General features: G+C 36.5%; 1 protein-coding gene across 2 annotated transcripts in view; it reads left to right on the top strand.

Moving 5' to 3' along the window:
- METAP1 (methionyl aminopeptidase 1) overlaps nucleotides 1-19,839 on the top strand; it is a 68,324-nt gene that overhangs the window by 12,895 nt on the left and 35,590 nt on the right. The window contains exon 2 of one of the 2 annotated variants that reach the window (XM_026015636.2): nucleotides 19,009-19,156. The exons of the other annotated variant lie outside the window; for it this stretch is intronic. Within the exon in view, the coding sequence (XP_025871421.1) occupies nucleotides 19,085-19,156 (72 nt within the window). The 5' untranslated portion in view covers nucleotides 19,009-19,084. The remainder of the gene's footprint in view (nucleotides 1-19,008; nucleotides 19,157-19,839) is intronic. 2 annotated transcript variants of the gene reach the window in all.

The raw sequence follows: 19,839 nt of genomic DNA, 5'->3' as shown, positions 1-19,839 counted from the left end.
AAATCCCTGCCAATACTTGTTATTTTCAGGTTTTTTTTTTTTTTTTTTTTTCCTGATACTAGCTATCCAAGTGGGTGTGAGAGATGATATCTTACTGGGTTTTGATTTGTATTTCTCTGAATGGCTAGTGATAATTAGCATCTTTGCAGATGCTTGTTGGCCTTTTTTTAAAAATCATTCTTGGAGAAATGTCAATTGACATTTCTTAATCAGGTTGATTTTTTTTTTTTTTTTTAGTTGGGTTGTAGGAGTCTTTGTATATTCTGGATATTAACCCCTTATCAGATTCATGATTTGCAAATCTTTTTTTTCCATTCTTTAGGTTGCCTTTTCACTGTCTGTTGTGTCCTTTGATGAACAAAATCTTAATGTTTGGGGTTCCTGGGTGGCTCAGTCATTTAAGCATCTGCTTTTGGCTCAGCTCATGATCCCAGGGTCCTGTGATTGAGCCCCGTGTTGGGCTTCCTACTCAGTGAAGAGTCTGCTTCTCCCTCTCCCTCTGCCCTTCCCTTGCTCCTGTGCTTGAGCTTTTTCTCTCTCAAATAAATGAATAAATAAAATTAAAAAAAAAAAAAGATCTTAGTGTTTGATGAAATTCCACTTTATTTTTGCTTTCATTACCTGTTCTTTTTGGTATCACATCTAAGAAATCATTGTATCTAATGTCCTGAAGATTTCCCCCTATGTGTTATGGTTTTGGGCCATATGTTTAGGTCTTTAACCCATTTTGAATTTATTTTTTATGTGGTATAAGATAAAGGCCTAACAACTTTAGTCTTTTGCCATGTGGATATCCAGTTTTCCTAACACCATTTATTGAAGAGATTGTTTTTTCCTTATTGAATGATCTTGGCACTCTACTAAGGTCATTTGACTATGTGAGGGTTAATGTCTAGATTCCAGTCTATTCCAGTAGTCTGTATTTTTTAATGGTAGTACCATACTGTTTTGATTATTGTAGCTTTGTAGTATGTTTGAGATCAAGAAGTGTCTTCTAAGTTGTTCTTTTTAAAAATAATTATTTTGGCTGTTTAGTGATCCTTTAGATTCCATATGAATTTTAGGATGATTTTTTTGAATTTCTGCAAAATAAGTCTTTGGGATTTTGATAGCAATTGTGTTGAATCTGTAGGTTGCTTTGGGTTGTACTGACATTTTAACAATATTAAGTCTTTCAATCCATAAACATGGGATTGCTTTCCATTTTCTATAAAGCTTCCATTTTTTGTTAAGTTTTGGGATATAAGTTCCTTACATTTATTAGATATATTTCTAAGTACTCTTTTTAATGCTATTGTAAATGAAATTGTTTTCTTAATTTCCTTTTCAGATTGTTCATTGTTAGTGTATAGAAACAATTGTCCCATGTTGATTTTGTATCCTTCAGCTTTACTGATTTTATTAGTCTAACAGCTTTTCACCTTAGAATCTTTAAGATTTCTACATAAAAGATCATGTCATTAAAAAAAAAATCATGTCATTTGTGAACTAACATAATTTTGCTTTTCCTTTCTAGTTGGATGCCTTTTATTTATTTATTTTTGCTACATTGCTCCTGCTAAGAATTCCAATATTGTGTTGAATATAAGTGGTCAGAATGGGCATCCTTGTGTTGTTTCTGGTCTTAGAGGAAAAGCTTTCACTCTTGCACCAATGACTGATGCTATTAAGCTGTCAGTTTTTATCATGTTGAGGTAGTTTTCTCTGTTCCTAACTTACATGTTTTTATCATGAAAGAGTGTTGAGTCTTGTCGAATGCTTTTCCTGCATCAATTGAGATGACTGCGATTTTTGTCCTTCCTTTTGTTAATGTAGTATTGATTTTTAAATGCTGACCAGATGATTTTTTTTATGTTGAACTATCCTTGCATTCCAGGAATCCATGTCATCATGCTGTATAATTTTCTAAATGTGTAGTCGAGTTTGGTTTGCTAGTATTTTGTTGAGAATTTTTATATTAGTATTTATCAGAGATGTTGCTCTGTAGTTTTGTTGTGGTGTCTTGTGTCTGGCTTTGTTATCAGGGTAGCACTGGCTTCACAGAATGAATGCACTGGGAATTTACCCTCATTTTTGTTAATTGAGTTTTCTCCCCCTTTTTCTTAGTTAATTTAGCTAAGGGTTTTGTCAATTTTATTGATCTTTTAAAAAACTTAAACTCTTAGTTGGGTTGATTCCCCCCCCATTGTTTTTCTCTTTTACTAATCTGTTAAAATCTTTATCATTTCCTTTCTTTTGCTAGCTTTAGATTTAGTTTGTTCTTTTTTTAGTTTCCTGAGAGGTGAAAGGTTAGTGTTACTAATTTGAGATTTTTCTTCCTTTTTACTTTTTAAATTTATTATTCAATTTTTAAAAAATATTTCTTTATTTATTTATGATAGACATAGAGAGAGAGAGAGGCAGAGACACAGGAGGAGGGAGAAGCAGGCTCCATGCAAGGAGCCCAACGTGGGACTCGATCCCAGGACTCCAGGATCGCGCCCTGGGCCAAAGGCAGGCGCTAAACTTCTGAGCCACCCAGGGATCCCCTATTATTCAATTTTTTAAAAAGATTTATCATGTTTTGGGGGCAGGGGGAGGGAGAGGGAGAGGGAGGAGAAAGAATCTCAAGCATACTGCATATCTGCCCTGAGCACAGAGCCCAGCATGGGGCTCAATCTCATGACATTGAAATCATGATCCTGGCCAAAAACATGAGTTAGATGTTTAACTGAATGAACCACCCAGGTGCCCCCTTTCTTCCTTTTTAATATATAACTTTGTAGTTATAATCTTCACTTTTTCTGGATCTCCTAAGTTTTTTTTTTTTTTTTAAGACTTTTATTTACTTGAGAGAGAGGGAGAGACCGCATGAGTGGGAGGGGCAGAGGGAGAGGGGAGAGAATCTGAAGCAGACTCCCCATTGAGCTTGGAGCTGGACAGGAGGCTCGATCTCATTACCCTGAGATTACAACCTGAGCTGATACCAAGTGTTGGATATCTAACCAACTTGAGCCACCCAGGTGCCCCTTCCATAAATTTTGATATGCTGTATTTTGTTTTCATTTGTCTCAAGCTATTTTCTAATTTTCTTTGTGTCTTTCTTTTTGACCCATTGGTTAAGAGTTCATTGTTTAATTTTCACATATTTGTGGATTTTCCAGTTTTCCTTCTGATTTTTCTTGAACACCTAAAACATTGTAGATTTTTATGTAAACTTGATTCCATTATTTTTAATGATGGTGTAGAATTTATTTGCATGGTTGAATCAGGATTTAACCCATTTGATACCAGTGGGTATCTAAATTCACTTTAATTTTTCACAATTATAAATAATGCTGCAGTGAGCATTAAATTGCATATATGTTTACTTATTTGTCAGGTTATTTTCCTTGGTTCAGTTTTTGGAAGTGGATATTGTGGTAAGCACTGAGTAATATGTGAAATGTGTTGAATCAGTATGTTCACCTGAAACTATTATAAGTAAATATAAATAATTTTTTTGAGAGGGGGGAATTCGCATTACTCGGTCAAAGTGTATTTTTTTCTGTTTTTTATGTGTATGTATTTATTTATATACATGCTATATTTGATATATGTAGCCTTCTTGGTACCAGCTGACCATTCAACACTCACTGATATTTTATTGTCTATCCAATTGCTCATATCCTCATCAGCATGAATTGATTTTAGTTTTGAGATAGTAGAAAAGAAAAAGAAAAATATAGATTCTAAAGAAGACAGTAGTGGGTAAGTGGTCATATTAGGAAAACCATTTAATGTTAATTCTAGCAACTACTTATAGGATGATTTGTGGTTCAGAATAGGAAAAGATTAGAGAAAGGAGACGGTCCAGGTAGGGAGACCAGTGGAAAACTGTTTTGGTTAGTTTGACAAGTCAGTAGAGCCTAAAATAGAGTAGGAGATGTTGGGATTAACTAGATAAGAAGAATAAAATGGAAAATAACTTGTTCTAGCAGTGAAATGAAAATAAAAACCCTGTTGGTACTTTTTTGCTCTCCAGTGATTCACAATCCTGGAAATAAATAAGAATCATCTACATAGCTTGTCCTCAGAGATTCTGATTAAATATGAGGTAGGAAGCAGCATGAGTTTTTTTTTTTTTTTTTTAAGATTTTATTTATTTATTAGAGCACACACGCAGGGAGGAGGGACAGAGGGAGAGGCAGACTCCTCACTGAGCAGGGAAGCCTGATGCGGGGCTCCATCCCAGGACCCTGGGATCATGTCCTGAGCTGAAGGCAGATGCTTAACTGACTGAGCCACCCAGGCACTCCCAGCATGAATATTTTTAAAGAAAAACTTTCCAGATGATTCTGATACGTAGCCGAGACTAAGAACCACACTATGTCATATCAGCTCCTGGACCTTTTTATTGGTGCTAAAAAAGAAATATGTTCTCTTGGGGTGAAAACTCAAGGTTTACAACTAGTTATAATAGATAATCAACACACAGTGCTTTGGTGCTATTATATTAAATAGGTGGAGAATAAAGCAATGAGACAAAGTGCACTCAGACAAGTACCAAATAAGCACACGTAACCTGTTAGGTTTGAGGGTTGGATGGGGTATAATGTGGACACTATATGGAGAAGGTAGCATTTGAAATAGACCTGAAGGGGTAGGTAATGCTTCTGAGAACTGGGATGTAAAGGGGAGTGTCAGCAGCAGATACACCAGATGTGGCAAGGCAAGGAAAGTGTGTTTGGGGTATTTAGTCTAGTTTAGCTAGGTCATTGGTACATTTTGCAGAGATGAGAAGGGAAATATTGCCTGGTTAAGCGATCAGAGGTTGATTCTTCAGGGAATGGGTAGTCACTTAGCATTTTGGGTGGTCCTAGTCTAGTAATGAATAGGAGAAGAAAAAGAACGAGATTGTGGTTTAAGGAAAGAACACTGTTCAGCTGTCAAAAGTTATTAGATGTGAGGATGTTCTTGACGCCCTTAGTGATTTTGAGGGCCGTGACTGGGTTGCTTCATGGCTTCAGCAAGTAAGAGGAAGGTGGGTGTCCTTTTCTAGGTGAGAGGTGTTTATTATGAATATTTTAGTTCTTTCATTTACTTGAACCCTCATGTATCTTGAAATACAAGCCTTTAGCTAATTAAGCTGTTCCATGAGATAGCTCCCCAGTTTATTTAATGAGAATAATCCTATTAGTCCTCTTATTAAAAAGTTGGGATTTGATGTAAGTTGCATGAACCAAATAGAAAGCATTCTGAAATGGAAAGTAGGTGGCTAGTTAGATAGCTACTTTTCAATAAATGTGTGAAATTTCAAAATGTTAGTTGATGATGGCTACATTAAAAATACAGTTGGGAGAAAAAATAAAGTGGGACAGAGTTGGATCCCCAGTGCATTCTAAAACTTTTTTAGAATACCAAGTAGTCTGAAATATATGTAAAAGTGTGTTGTGTTTTTCCAGGGAGTACGTTCATAATCTTGTTGAAAGTATTCTTTGCTGAAGTAGAATGAAGCATGATTTTTATATCAAGGTTTTATTTATTCATTTGAGAGAGAAAGAGAGAGAGTGAGCATGAACAGGGGGCAGGGACAGAGGAAGAGGGAGAAGCAGACTCTCCACTGAGTAGGGAGCCTGATGCAGGGCTTGATCCCAGAATCTTGGGATCATGACCTGAGCTGAAGGCAGATGCTTACCCGACTGAGCCACCCAGGCGCCTAAGGATGATTATTTTAAAATCCTAGTAATTGCTACATAGGGTATGACTTTTCAGAATACATAGGAAAACATAATTTCCTTCAAATACTTAAGAGGTATTTAAATGTTGGTCTTTATATATTTTCTTGGGTAGTTTTACTCTGCCCATTATGAAGTGAGGATGGAGTAGAAGGGTTTTAAAATATGGTTCCTTTAAAAAATTTATGCTGCTTTTAGTTTGTCCAAAGCTCATCTGAGAATCAAATCAACAGAAGAGATCACAGTGGAATAGATTATTAAGTGAATTGTAGAGGCTGTAATTGCTAAAGGGTTTAGAAGTGTCAGTTCCCACTGAGGGATAGATGGTATTTAAAATCAGTTATTATTATCTTCTGTACTCTTGAAGAAAGGTAAGGTTGAATGGAGAAGAGGAGGGCATCTGATTATTTAAGCTTAATTGCTTTGAAAGATACCTATAGAATTGGGCACAAGTGGGAATGGCACCAGCTCCCTGCTCCTGTCTCAGTCAGAGCCACTCTTTTCTGTTTTAAATACTGAACACTGCTCTAAATTTTCTTTTTAAGAAGAATTCCTTGATCAAGAGGAGTAAAAAGAAAAATGTTTAGAACTGAACTCTGCTACCCTCCAGATGGCAAGCATTTGCCATTGGAATCAAGAAGTCTGTTTATTTAAAATCCAGGAAGATTTGACGATTGGGTTCTGGATGTTGTCATGTCATAAATAACGTGATCTTCTGAGTATAATCTAGGAATGATGAATGTGTAGACCTACCTGCTGTAAGGGATAGGTCACTGAATGTAGTTGGTGTTAGGATGGAAGTAATATTGATGGGAAGGAAAGGAGCAGTCAGTCTGAAAGTTCTTTTTTTTTTTTTTTTTAAGATTTTATTTATTTATTCATGAGAGACAGAGAGAGAGAGAGAGGCAGAGACATAGGCAGAGAGAGAAGCAGGCTCCATGCAGAGAACCTGATGTGGGACTCTATCCTGGGACTCCAGGACCACGCCCTGGGCTGAAGGCAGACACTCAACTGCTGAGCCATCCAGGGATCCCTGAAAGTTGTTTTTGATGCCAGTCTGTCAAACCTAGTTCGCCAGAAGGGTGATGTCCCTCAGGGAAGAGGCTAAAAAGGTGGGCTATGTGTTTTGCCAATTGGGATATTCAGTTGTGGAGTGGAGAGTAAATTGTTCAGTCACACTATTAGCAGAAAGTATACAAATGTTACATAATACATTAATTATGTATTAATTGGTGTAATGCCTTAACTCAGAATAAGAAAGCAACTTGTCTTTTAGATGGGTTCTTCATGGAACTGGAAATCGGCATTCAACATAAATTCTGACTGTAGATGAATCTTAGTATATATGCACTGGACATTATAGGGAGTATGGTTTTGATTCTTGAAAAGACATGCTTAGAATGAAATATTCTATAATCCTCATATCACATACCATGTAATTTCTTTCAAAATTTTTTTCCAGTTTTACTGAGAAGTCATTGACATTAACTGCCTAAGTTTAAGGTGTATCAAGTTGAATGATTTGATATATGTATACACTGCAATGTGATTACCAAGTAGGTTTAGCTAATATCCATGATTTCACTGGTTACAAATTTTTATTTCCTTGTGTTGAGAACTTTTAGGATTTATGCTTTTAGGAACTTTCAGATATACAATACGGTATTGTTAACTGTAGTCATCATAATGTACATTACATCCTCAGAACTTGTTTTTATTTCAACATTTTAAATAGATTATTTTGGCATTTAATTTCATATCTGTAAGTAACATGATTATATTGCTGTGTCCTGATGATTTGGTTCAGGCCTTCCTCTAGGCTTCTGGAATGCAAGAAGAGGATTTGGTGGTTTTATCCTTTACCTGCCATATATGTGTCTTCTGATTTGTGAGTGGTTTTGACAGCACAGTCCTGTAGTTTGCTTGCCACTTAATAGTTGCGTGACCTTGGGCAAGTCATTTATCATCTGTGTATTTCAGTTTTCTTATCTGTAAAATGAGTATATAAATAGTACCTACCTCATTGGGTTAAGTGTTACTATCTATAAAGTAATTAGAATAATGACAAATAGTAGGCACTATAAATTTTACCTATTATTATTATGTTGTGATTACTTTTTCTTCCCCATGCAGATCCTTTACTTGCTCTCTGTGTACTTATTTTTACTTTACCCTAACCCTTCCTTTGATTCTTGTAAGTCTCTTTTTAGTATATTTAAACATACTTGGTATTCTTTTTTTTTTTCTTCATACTTGGTATTCTATCATTTGTTTCATGTTTCTGTAAGAAGTCTCTTCTAGGTCTCTGACCTTTCCAGCTGGGATTAGTAAGTCTCTATCTCTACTGTATAGTTTGTTGGGGATATTTATCTCACGTCATTCTGGGGTTTTCTTATACTTTGTCGTGTGTAGTATTCTCTGACTCCTACATCCTGCTAAAATATTTGTGGAAGATTTCTTTGAAGAACATTTTTGAGAAAATAGTTTCTTTTCTAAGGTTATAAAGCATTTGTTTCGAATTTAAAACCACATATTTTAATATGTTTTTAAATGCCCTTTAGTTAGAAGTCATTTTGATACTACTTTATAGTTATAGAAATCAATAATAGTGAAAGCTGTTGAATAGTAATTTTACATGGAATACCTTAGTTTGGACCCAACATAGGTACTTTCAGGTGCAGTAAACTGTCATTCAGGAATCCTTTTTATATGTTGAACATTCAAAAGTAATTGATTAATTTTGGCAATTCTTAAACCTTCTATTTGTTGAAAGTTTCACAGTAGGAACAACCAAGTCTAATAGTTACAAAACCATAATATGACAATATGGTTACTAGTTACAGTATTTCTGGAACTTATAAAACAGGCCTGTATCTTCTTGAAAGGACATTTTCCTGAACTTTCTAATGTTACTTTGTTCCTTCATTTTCCTTGTGCCTAGTAGGTCATCTAGGAGTAAGCAGGCAGATTTTTTTTTTTTTGTCCTCTTTATTTGAAAATGAAAAAAGCACTTGCTTATAGTATGACAGGGATTAAGAAACCATGTTATATAACATTCTGGCTATATTTGCTTATTTTTATTATTTAGAGGTAGCATTTTACCAACATGAAGGATTAATAATCTAGTGGAGTGATTTGCTTAGCATTTAATAACTTTAGTAGTACAACTTAAAAGTTGAGTTCATTATGTTCGTGTAAAGTCCTTTCTGGGAGCTGCTGATGCATCAGGGTGGTTAATTTCTATTCAGTGTAGTTTTGATGCTGAGTATTTTCCTATATATGTGTTTTAATTCGATGAAAATTTTGGAAATCTGTTTTATTACAATATCTTTTTTGTTTTGTTTAAAAAAAGGTAATATGTGTTACAAGAATTTAAAGTGAGGGGTGCCTTCTCCCAAATTTATTTCTCATTCCTTAGGAATAATCACTGTTCACAGGTTTCTCTGTATCCCAAGAAGTTCTCAAAGTACATAATGTATCTCTTAGGGACACCTGGGTGGCTCAGAGGTTGGGTGTCTGCCTTCGGTCCAGGGTGTGATCCTGGAGACCTGGGATCGAGTCCCGCATCAGGCTTCCTGCATGGAGCCTGCTTTTCCTGCTGCCTCTGCCTATGTCGTTGCCTCGCTCTCTCTCTTTCTCTCTCTGTCTCTGTCTCTCATGAATAAATAAAATCTTAAAAAAAAAAAAGTACATCTCTTAATGGGCATCTTTATTCAACAGAATTCAATAAGAAACATTCTGTTTTCCTGTCTGTGCTTGATAACATGGGTTACTATAGTTTCTAATAAAGAGATAATTACTTTTGGTAAGAGAATTAGCATACTTATAATAATATAAGCTTCGTGGATGAAAACATTTAACATTGTAAAATGTTTTTTAAATGATTATGTGATTCTGCTGGAGACCAGTCTCGTATTTTTTCCTTTGGTTTTGTCCTTTTGCCAATTCTTAGTAACTACTTAGAAATTCTTCATATTTGTATTTTTAAATATCTTAAGCTAAAATTTTATTTAGCCTTTTCTTTGAAATTTGTCCCCCTTTACCTTGATCTCATCTCTGTCTTCCTCTCTCTCGTCTATGCTGCTAGATTGTTTTTGTTTCTTTTTACATGTACTGATTTATTATACAGGATACAACTGTCCCTACAGCCAATGGAAAAGATGCAGAGGGCAAGGTATTGTGAGGAGGAGGTAGTGATGCAGACCCATTTCTTGCCCCCTTTTATCCTCGTTCTCAAGCTGTCGCTTCTTCTGAGCTCTGCCCTGTGAGTCTTGTAGCTGTATAGAAAGAGAGTGGACTTTGGAACCAGAAAGTCCTATATTTATATTCTAGCTCTGCCACTCAACAGCTGTTTGAACTGGCTCAAACTAAAGTAGGTTAAATAACCTTCTCATCTGTAAAATGGGAATATTAATATCCACTTCCTAGGATTAGTGTGACATCTGAATGATAATGCATTTAAGGTGTCCCACACAAAATGAGGCTCTCAACAAATGGTGGTTCCCGATAATAAATGTCGAATGGAGGCTCTACAGGCTTTTACCTATAATGGAAGATGATGTCCTGCTCATCCAGCTTGATGGTAACCTTCCTCTATAGATACTTGCCACCTGATCCTTTTTATTCATTAAGAAGATAGCAGGGCTATTTATATTTTTGAGACAGATTATCTGTTGGCCAGCAATAATAAGGGTTGGCAGTAAGAGTGAGGTGGCAGATAGGAAAGGGAAGAAAGGGCAGCAAGGAAACCCTGAATTAAAATATCCAGCATTACATAGTGAGAGACCTAAAATGGCCACAACTTTGCAAAACAAATACTATCAAGTTGTGTAATATAAAAAAAAAAAAATAATCCACCATAGTCAGCTAGTTTATTTCAGGGAGGTAGAAATCATGAAATAATAGGAAAAGCTATTAATACATCAAATCATTACACCAAATACAAAAAAAATTGCTTCTGTACATGCTTAAGATACATTTGATGAGATTCAACATTAGCCCCTAATAAATTATTTTTAGAGCAGAAATAGGAAAAATTGTTTCCTTAACATAAGAAAAAGTGTAAGATTCCTCTAATTCTTTTTTTTCAAAATTGAACAATTCTAGTTTATTTGCCTTTTAATATAAATTTTAGAACCATACTTTTTTATATCTTAAAGCAATCCCCATTGGAATTGCTTAAAACTTGTAAATGAATTTGGGGAGAATTGACATCTTCCGATGTTTAGTTTTCCACTCTATGCACAAGATATCCATTTAGTTAGATCTTATTTGATTTATCATTGTTTCTTAGTTTCTATAAGTGTTATAGTTTTTCAGCTGCTATGCATGTTTTGTTACATTTATACTGTTTTTTCTGGGGAGGAGTGATCATAAATAGTAATGCTTTTTGTCATTTTCTAATTATATATATTGCCAGTATATAGAAATACAGCAGGTTTTTGTGTGTTGACCTTGTATTTGTGGCTCTGCTAACCTGGTATTTTAGTTCTGGGAATTTTTTCCTTTGTATTTTTATACAGATACTTATGTCATCTTTGAATGGGAGCAGTTTTCTTTTTTTTTTACTGTCTGTATGCATTTTATATATATTTTTCTTGCCTTCTTGAATTCTAAGACTTCCAGTGTGATGTTGAATTGGGAATGTTGAGAGTAGACATCCTTGTCTGGTTTCTTTCTTTCTTTCTTTTTTTAAGATTTTATTTATTTATTCATGAGAGACATACAAAGAGAGAGAGAGACAGAGACAGAGAGGCAGAGACACAACACAGGCAGAGGGAGAAGCAGGCTCCATGCAGGGAGCCCGATGTGGAACTCCATCCCAGGTCTCCAGGATCAGGCCCTGGCCTGAAGGTGGTACTAAACCGCCGAGCCACCCTGGCTACCCCTTGTCTGGTTTCTGATCTTGGGGAAGAAGCATTGTGTCTTTCACAAATATGATATCCATAGACTTTGGTAGATAATCTTTATCAAGTTGAGGAAATGCTCTCCTTAGTTTACTGAGGGTTTTTATTATGAATGGATGATAATTTTGATTTCCAACTATAGTATGGATTTTTCTCTTCTTTTCACTTCTGTCACTTTTTGCTTCATGTATTTTGAAGCTCTCTTGTTAGAGATGTATAGTTTAGACTGTTATATCATCTTAGTTGACCTGTTTTTCTTTTTTTTTTTTATCATTATTCCATTCTCTCTTTACTCTTAATAATTCGTTATTGTCACATTGGCCCCTGAGACTTTGTTCATTAAAAATAAATCTTCTCCATGTTCAAATGGAATAGTTTCTTTTGATCTCTGGATCTTTTCTGTCATCTCCATTATACTGTTGGATCCACCGAATTAGTTTTTTACTTTGGCTACTGTAGTTTTCAATTTTAAAATTTCCATGTGGTTTTTCTTTATGTCTGTTTCTCTTTGCAAAGATTTTTCTCTTTATCCACTGGTATTAAGAATGTTGTCCGTTGGCACGTTTTAATAATACCTGCTTCTGAGCCTTTGGCAGTTAATGGCAACATTCATGTCATCTTAGTATTGGTGTCTGTTGACTCATTTCACTTGTGAGTTGAAATTTTCATGGTTCTTTATATGTCAAATAATTTTAGACTGTAGACTAGGAATTTTGATATTACGAGATCTTGAATTTCGTTTAAATCCTTTGGTGAATGTTGATATTTTTGTTTTAGTCCGTTCCTCATCTGAGTTAGATCCAGGCTTGGTCTGAGATGTGGATGATGGACTTTTCAGTTAGTTCTGTTCTCACAAGTATTGTTAATGTCGTATTATGAACAACTTTATGGGGTCCCTTTCTGGAGCTCCTTCCTGGTACTTTCTGGTTTCTCAGAAATTCTCATTTTTGGTTTTCTGGCCAGAAAGCTGTAATTTAGTACCCAGTTTGTTGCACACTTCTTGATGCTGTCTGTGTCCAGGGCTACATGGCAAGAGGGCAGAGGGAAGAAAGTGGGGTTTGGTCCTACCCTCTCTGGACTACAGCTTCACAGATGAGAAAAGGAAGATGCCTCTTCCTCAGAATTTTGGTTCCTACAAGCTCATGTTATAGGTGGTCACCTTGGGATCACTTGGAGTGTGGGGTGTAACAGGATAGAAGAGAGAAGAAAAGGTGGATTATCTGTGCTCTTGGAGCACTGGGAATCATTCTTCCGTTCCTTGAGCCAGAATTAAAGGATTTCTCCTGGAGCACAATGTGTCTGTGCCAAGTGGTCACTTTCTGTTGCCCCTGATGATATGTGGGGTGAGATGGTGAACTCGTCACCATATCAGTGGAACTTCAAATTTTGGTCTTCCCTAATCTGCCTGCTGCGGTTTTCTTTTCAGAGCCCTCAAATAGCTGCTCCACGCATTCTGTTCAGGCCTTATAGTTGGACTAAATCTGCAAATCTGTGACTTTTGTCTCCCTTGTAATATGACTACTGGTTGTCACTGATCAATGTTTTATTTATAAATGTAAATATATATATAAAGGCCTGGCTTTCTAAGGGTGCCTTTGTGTCTGCCAGAGATGGGTCTCCGGTTGTACTCAGATGCTGTGAGCCAGTAGGCTTTGTTCTCTCTAATGGTCTGTGTGGTGGGAGCAGGTTCGAACTTGGGGTTACATCCCCTTCCCCACTGTGCAGCCTCTGTGGGCAGTAATAATGCCAGTAAGATACAAAGCTCAGTGCAATTACTAGCTGCCTAATTGCTATCAGTTTTCAGAAGCCAAGAATCTGGGCCAGGGATGACACATGTTAAAGGTAGAGATACTTAAGTGATCATCTTTTCAAGTTTAAAATTTAAATTGCCTCAAAAAATAATAAAATTGATGATAATTAGAATTGAGCACTTCTTGGCCACACATTTTACACAGTTGTTTTCCCAACATAAGAGTCGAGGAAAGCAGAACTTCAGATACTAAGTATCGAAAGGCTAATAAGTGACCAAGCTAGGATACAAGTCTGTCTGACTTCAGAGTCCATGCTTTTTAGCCACTAGTCATGTTTGAGAAGGACTGTTTTAGAGAACCTTGTGGGTTTTGAGTTGTCCCTACTTATAAACCCTTTAGGGGCTATCAATTATCCTTAGTAGTAGGTAGTGTGTGTTTTTTTTTTTAAAGTATTATTTTGTTTTGTTTTTTAGTATTACCGAATTAGGTGAATATACTAAATTCTTGGTAACATTTTAAATTCTGCTTTTACCTCTCTTTGGTGTTTTTTTCTCCTTATGTTTCTTGTTTAAATTGGTATGTGCCCCCCCACCCCCCATTTAAATTGGCATGTAAATTTCTGTGTTCTCTAAATGAATCAGTTGGGATACAGATTTTTTTTTTTTAACTTAAGGAAATTTATGTCAGCTTCTGTGAGGGTAAAAAAAGATGCTGGGTGATGCAGAAGTGTTTTGTTCACATAACCTATTTAGAAAAGTTTTATAAATAGGTTGTATCAGAGTGCCAACTATATAAAGACAGATTTTAAGTAAGCTGTATATCCAACATGGGGCTTGAACTCATGAGCCTGAGATCAAGAGTTGCATGCTCTATTGACTAAGCTAGCTAGGTACTTGCTAAAGGTAGATCTTATTTTGCAGTTTTGATATGTACGGATTTATTTTTTTATTTTTTTAAAGATTATATTTATTTATTCATGAGAGACACAGAGAGAGAGAGAGGCCGAGACACAGGCAGAGGGAGAAGCAGGCTCCATGCAGGGAGCCTGATGTGGGACTTGATCCTGGGTCTCCAGGATTACACCCTGGGCTGAAGGTGGTGCTAAACCACTGAGCCACCCAGGCTGCCTGATATGCATGAATTTAGTTACCATAGTTCCATTAAGTGAAGCCAGTCTCCCAATGACATGGAGTAATTACATAAAGTACACACTTCATGGCCAACTCTTTAGTCCTAGGATCACTGTGTAAATCACAGGTGTGCACCTTATCAGTGACCAGTCACTCCCTTCTTTGAAAACCTGTCAGTGATTGGCCACTGTGCATCTCACTCATTTCTCATCCAGACAGCAAAGTCTGTAGTTGTGTTGCTTTCTTGTTTTCCAGTGATGGCTTCTGTGATATTTTATAAGAACGGATAATCGAAAGAAGGAATTGGCCAACAAAGATCAAAGTGCAGTAAAGAAATGGTAAATGATAATGCTAGAAACATAAAATCTAAATTTAACATAAAGGGAATTGTAGAAGAAATAGCTGGCCACAGGAATATTGGCATTCCTCACCATTCTAGACAGCTAGACATGCAGCCAGAACAGAACAACTCAATGAGGCCAACTTGTTGGCATAAATGAGGAAAATGGTTGTGATGAAAAGAATGGCAGTGTTGTGGGGGAAGCAGTACCAACAAAAGCTTTAAAGGAACTCCCAGAGGTGTTGAAAGTGCAAAGGATAAAATTTGGAAGCTGTTCTATACCTAGCAAAGAGTAGGACAGTTTGCCAAGCATAAAAGAGATGCTCACTCTGTTTCATAAGTTATACAATAGGAAGAAGGCAAATATTCAATCTGGTCTTGGTAAGTTTTTAAATAAAGAAATAAAATGCTCTGATTCTCAGAGAAGTCTGTCTATCCATCACCCCCTGCTTGCTCTCTCATTTTCTCTCTCTTGAATAAGAACAGCTTAAAGAACAGTTCTTCAAGACCATTCTTTCGATTATTATTTAGGAAAAGGGATTTTAATTTTAGGTTTGTGGATGAAGATCAGGAATGTCATGAACTCAAGTCTTTACAGGTTGTTCCTTTGTTTAAAACTTTTTAATGGCTTTCTGTTGTTACTGGAAGAGACCAGAGTCCTTAACCTCATCCTGACCCATGCCTGTATCTTTACCTCTTGCCCTTTACCTCTTTTTCTTAGCACTATATAATTTTTCTTTTTAGCCCTTATGACTTAAGCTATGTGATCGTGTAATTAGCTGTGTAATATTTGTCTGGACCAGGCCTATATTGTTCACTGCTGAATGTCCAGCACCTTACAAGTGCTTTGGTCATATTGTACACTTTATATGCATGAATGATTTAGTAGCGACTAACACTGTGCACAAGTTTGTTGTGCACAGGTATGTTTTTTTTTTTTCTGTGGAGGGGAATGATTGCTTTCCCAAGATTATCAAAGGATTTAGTGATCTAAAAAAAAGTTAAGTATCACATTAAAGGAATTGGATGCCCTGAAATGGATACTCAACCTAGATGGTATCATTAAATACTGAAGATGTTTACTTTTCTGTTTAAGTTTTAATTTAAATTCCATTTAGTTAACATAGTGTAGTTAACTCTTCAGTTTTAAACTATATTTGAATATCTGGACGTATAAGATGTATATGGTGATGGGCAAACCTTTTAAATTATTATATTACAGAACATAAAATTTATTTTAAAAAAGGTTAACTATACAATAGCGATTTAGAAATCTCATTTTTTTTTTAGATTTTATTTATTTATTAATGAGAGACAGACATAGGCAGAGGGAGAAGCAGGCTCCCCGTGGGGAGCACGATGTGGGACTCAATCCCAGGACCCCAGGATCACACCCTGAGCTGAAGGCAGATGTGCAACCACTGAGCCCCTCAGGAGTTCCTAAAAAAATCTCATTTTTTATGTAACATATGACAGCACAGTTGAGGTGGTGTCGAGTGGGAGACTACTTCAGTTCTATGAAATTGTAAATTTCTTCTCGTTTTGAAATTTTGTTTTCATTTTAAAATTACCTATTGATTTTTTTTTTAGATGCTAATCATTGTATTTTAACCTTGTTTAAAGGTTTTTTTAAGCAATGGAAATATATATGTTTTAAAATATTTTCTTTCGAGGAGTGCCTGGGTGGCTGAATCAGTTAAGCCTCTGACTTTGGCTCAGGTTATGATCCCAGGGTCCTGGGATTGAACCCCTCATCCAGCTACCTGCTCAGCGGGGTCTGCCTCCCCCTCTCCTCCTGCTTCTTCCTCCCTGTTCCTGCTTTTTCTCTCAAATAAATAATCTTAAAAAAATTTTTTTGTTTTCTTTTTAAAATTACCTAGTGGTTTTTTTTTAGATGTTAATTCATTCATATTTTAAACTTTAAAGCGTTTTTTAGCATTGGATACACATATATAGTGGGAAGTCTGCTTGTCACTCTGCCCCTCCTCCCACTTACGCTCTCTCTTCTCTCTGTCTCTCACATAAAATCTTTAAAAAATATAGTTTGTATCGAATCTTAACTCACAGTAATTTAAATGTTTCTTGATTGGCTTCGTTTATTGTCTCAACCTCATGGAGGCAAAATGTCCATAATTAAAATAATTTTTTGTAACTTTTTAGTTGATTACTCAAATTATTTCACATACCTAGTCAAAATGTTTCTAACTTACAAAGCACCTCACTCCTTTCCTATTTCCTTTTCTTTTCTTTTCTTTCTTTTTAAAGTAATTTCTATACCCATCATGGGGCTCAGACTCATGACGCCAAGATCAGGAATTGCATGCTCCTCCAGCTGAGCCAGCCAGATGCCCCTGTTTCCCATTCATTTATTTATTTATTTTAAATATTTTATTTATTTATTCATGGGAGACACAGAGAGAGAGGGGCAGAGACACGGGCAGAGGGAGAGGCAGGCTCCATGCAGGGAGCCTGATGTGGGACTTGATCCCGGGTCTTCAGAATCAGGCCCTAGGCTGAAGGCGGTGCTAAACCGCCTAGCCACCCGGGTTGCCCTTTCCCATTCATTTCACAGTTTCTTTTGGCCATGTACTGATTCATTCCCAAACTCTTCCACAATTGCATAGAATTCCTCTCAATACTTTCAAATACATTTGGCATTTTGTCATTTTTACTTGAGAACACTGACCGCCTCTAGCCACAACTTCTTGCCCTCCGGCTTCCTTCAGTGCAGTCATCCTTACCTCCCTTCTCAAGCATTACCCTTTACTTCTCTTTTGTCTGTATCATATCTTCCTCTCTCCTGGTTAATCTCATGTTTTATGTAATATCTCCTCCAGTAGCTTCCTGAGAAAGATTGCACGGGAGGTAAACTTTTGAGATTCTGTAAATATCTTGCTGTACCCTGACACTTGAGTTTCAGTTTGGCTGAATTTGGAATTCTAGTTTGGAAATTGTTTTCTCAGAATTTTTGTATTATTGTTCCATTTTGTTTTAACTTCCACTGTTGTTGAAAAGTTTGTTGCCATGGGATTCATAATCTTTTACATATTTTTGCCCTCCCCCCTTTCTCTGGAAGCTTATTAGAGCTTTTCTACCCCAGTATTAGGAAATTACATATGGTATGCCTTGGGCAAGTTAAGATTTATCCTTTGGGAGTCTTTTCAGTTTAGAAACTACTGTCTTTTAGTTACAGAAAACTTTATTTCTAAGGTCTCTCTTCTCCCTTTTCTCTCTGAAACTTTTATTATCCAGATGTTAGATTTGTTGGTTGTTTTTTTTTCTAAGTTTTTTTTTTTTTTTTTTTTTTTTTTTTTTTTTTTTTATAAGTTATCCCTACAACTAGTATGGGCTCAAACTTACAACCCTGAGATCAAGACTCCTATGCTCTATGGACTGAACCAGCCAGATGCTGCAGACTCATTGGTTTTAAATACCTTTTTTTTTTTTTTTTTCAAAAATGCCATCTCTTTATTTTCAGCCTTCTGTCATTTTGCTCTACTTTGAAGGGGGGAGGAGGAGGTTAACTTTGAGATAATCACAATTTTTTAAGAACTTCTTTTATATAATTACTTAAAAGATGGAATCCAAGGTTTGTGGAGCTGAAGAGTACCTAAGAGTCCTCTTTTGATAACCCTGCTCTGTCCAGAAGTTTTTTCTCTATTGTTCTTGACGTGTTTTCTTCTGATTTATATTCTAATTTTAGTGATGGCAGGAAAAATGCTAGCCAGTTGAAGGTGCAAATTGTGCTGTGCCGGTGCTTCCATAACAAGTGGAGTACCTTAGGATTTTGGAGAATGGGGTGTATGTGATGGAGCAAAAATCTGTCCTTAATTTTTTTCAGGGTAGACTATTTACAGCAGTGATGCAGTATTGGACATACCAGCACCTAGATAATGTATAAGCCACTTTAGCCATACATGGGTCTTATTGGGTAGACATTCGGTTGATTTATCTTAAGCTGGCATACTGAAAATTAATTGAAAATTATACCAAGCATACTTAGTATGAAAGCATTGGTGTCAAGGCCTTCAACTGAAGAATAGCATTGGTACATTGAGCCTGCAGCCCTGGTGGGTTTCTGCCTCTGGGCCTGGCTGACTCTTAGACTGGCATTCTAGGACCCACTCTGACCGTTTCTCTCTACTCCCTTCCTTCTGCATCCCTGATGTTTTTCCTTGTTGATAGCCTACTGCCGTGAGGCTGGAAGAATGAGAAACAAGGGAAATTCCAGTCTGTCTCATCACTTTTGCCAGTCTTATCCATGATGATGAACAGTTTAGAAAGGAAAGGAAGAGATGAGATTGAAATACCGATTGAAGTTAAGCTTCTTAAAGTAAGTCATGTGCTTTGGCTGATCTTATTTAAAAATTACTGTGCATAATGGGGAGTTGACCCCATGAATAAGTACAGTAAGCAGAAAAAGCTTCAAGAAGACTGTAATTAGTCCTTCACCCTCAGTGCCCTAATTGGATTCATTCTTTTGGTGTGCCCTAGTGTCTTGTTTTTTACTGTGTTAGTTTTCTGTGGCTGCTGTAACAAATTGCCACAGAGTAGCATAAAACAACAGCAGTATTCTTTCATAGTTGGGGAGGTCTAAGTCCAAATTCAGTTCCACTGAGCCTAAATCAAGGCAGTGGCAGGGCAGTCCTCCCTCCAGAGGCTCTACCACATTAATCTGTACCCTTCTGGCCACATTCCCTCCTTTTCTGTGTATGTGAGCCTCCTTCTGCCTCTCTCATAAGGGCACTCATGATGGTGGCATTTAGGGCTTACCAGGATAATCTCCCTAATCACAAGACCCTTAATTTAATCACACATTCAAATACCCCTTTTCAAAATAAGGTGATATTTATAGGTTCCAGAGATTAGAACCTGGTGTCTCTGGGTGGCCATCATTCAACCTACTGTAGTTGTTATGGCCATCTTTATCCAGTGGCCCTTTCCCCTACCCCTACCCCTGCCTTTTAGTCTGTTACTATACAGTGGAGTGATTGATTTGTTTTTATGCCATGGTTG

This window comes from Vulpes vulpes, chromosome 4, assembly GCF_048418805.1.
Source record: "Vulpes vulpes isolate BD-2025 chromosome 4, VulVul3, whole genome shotgun sequence".
NCBI lineage: Eukaryota > Metazoa > Chordata > Mammalia > Carnivora > Canidae > Vulpes > Vulpes vulpes.
Note: the sequence above shows the minus strand (reverse complement) of the source record. Positions and strands in the feature narration are given on the sequence as shown.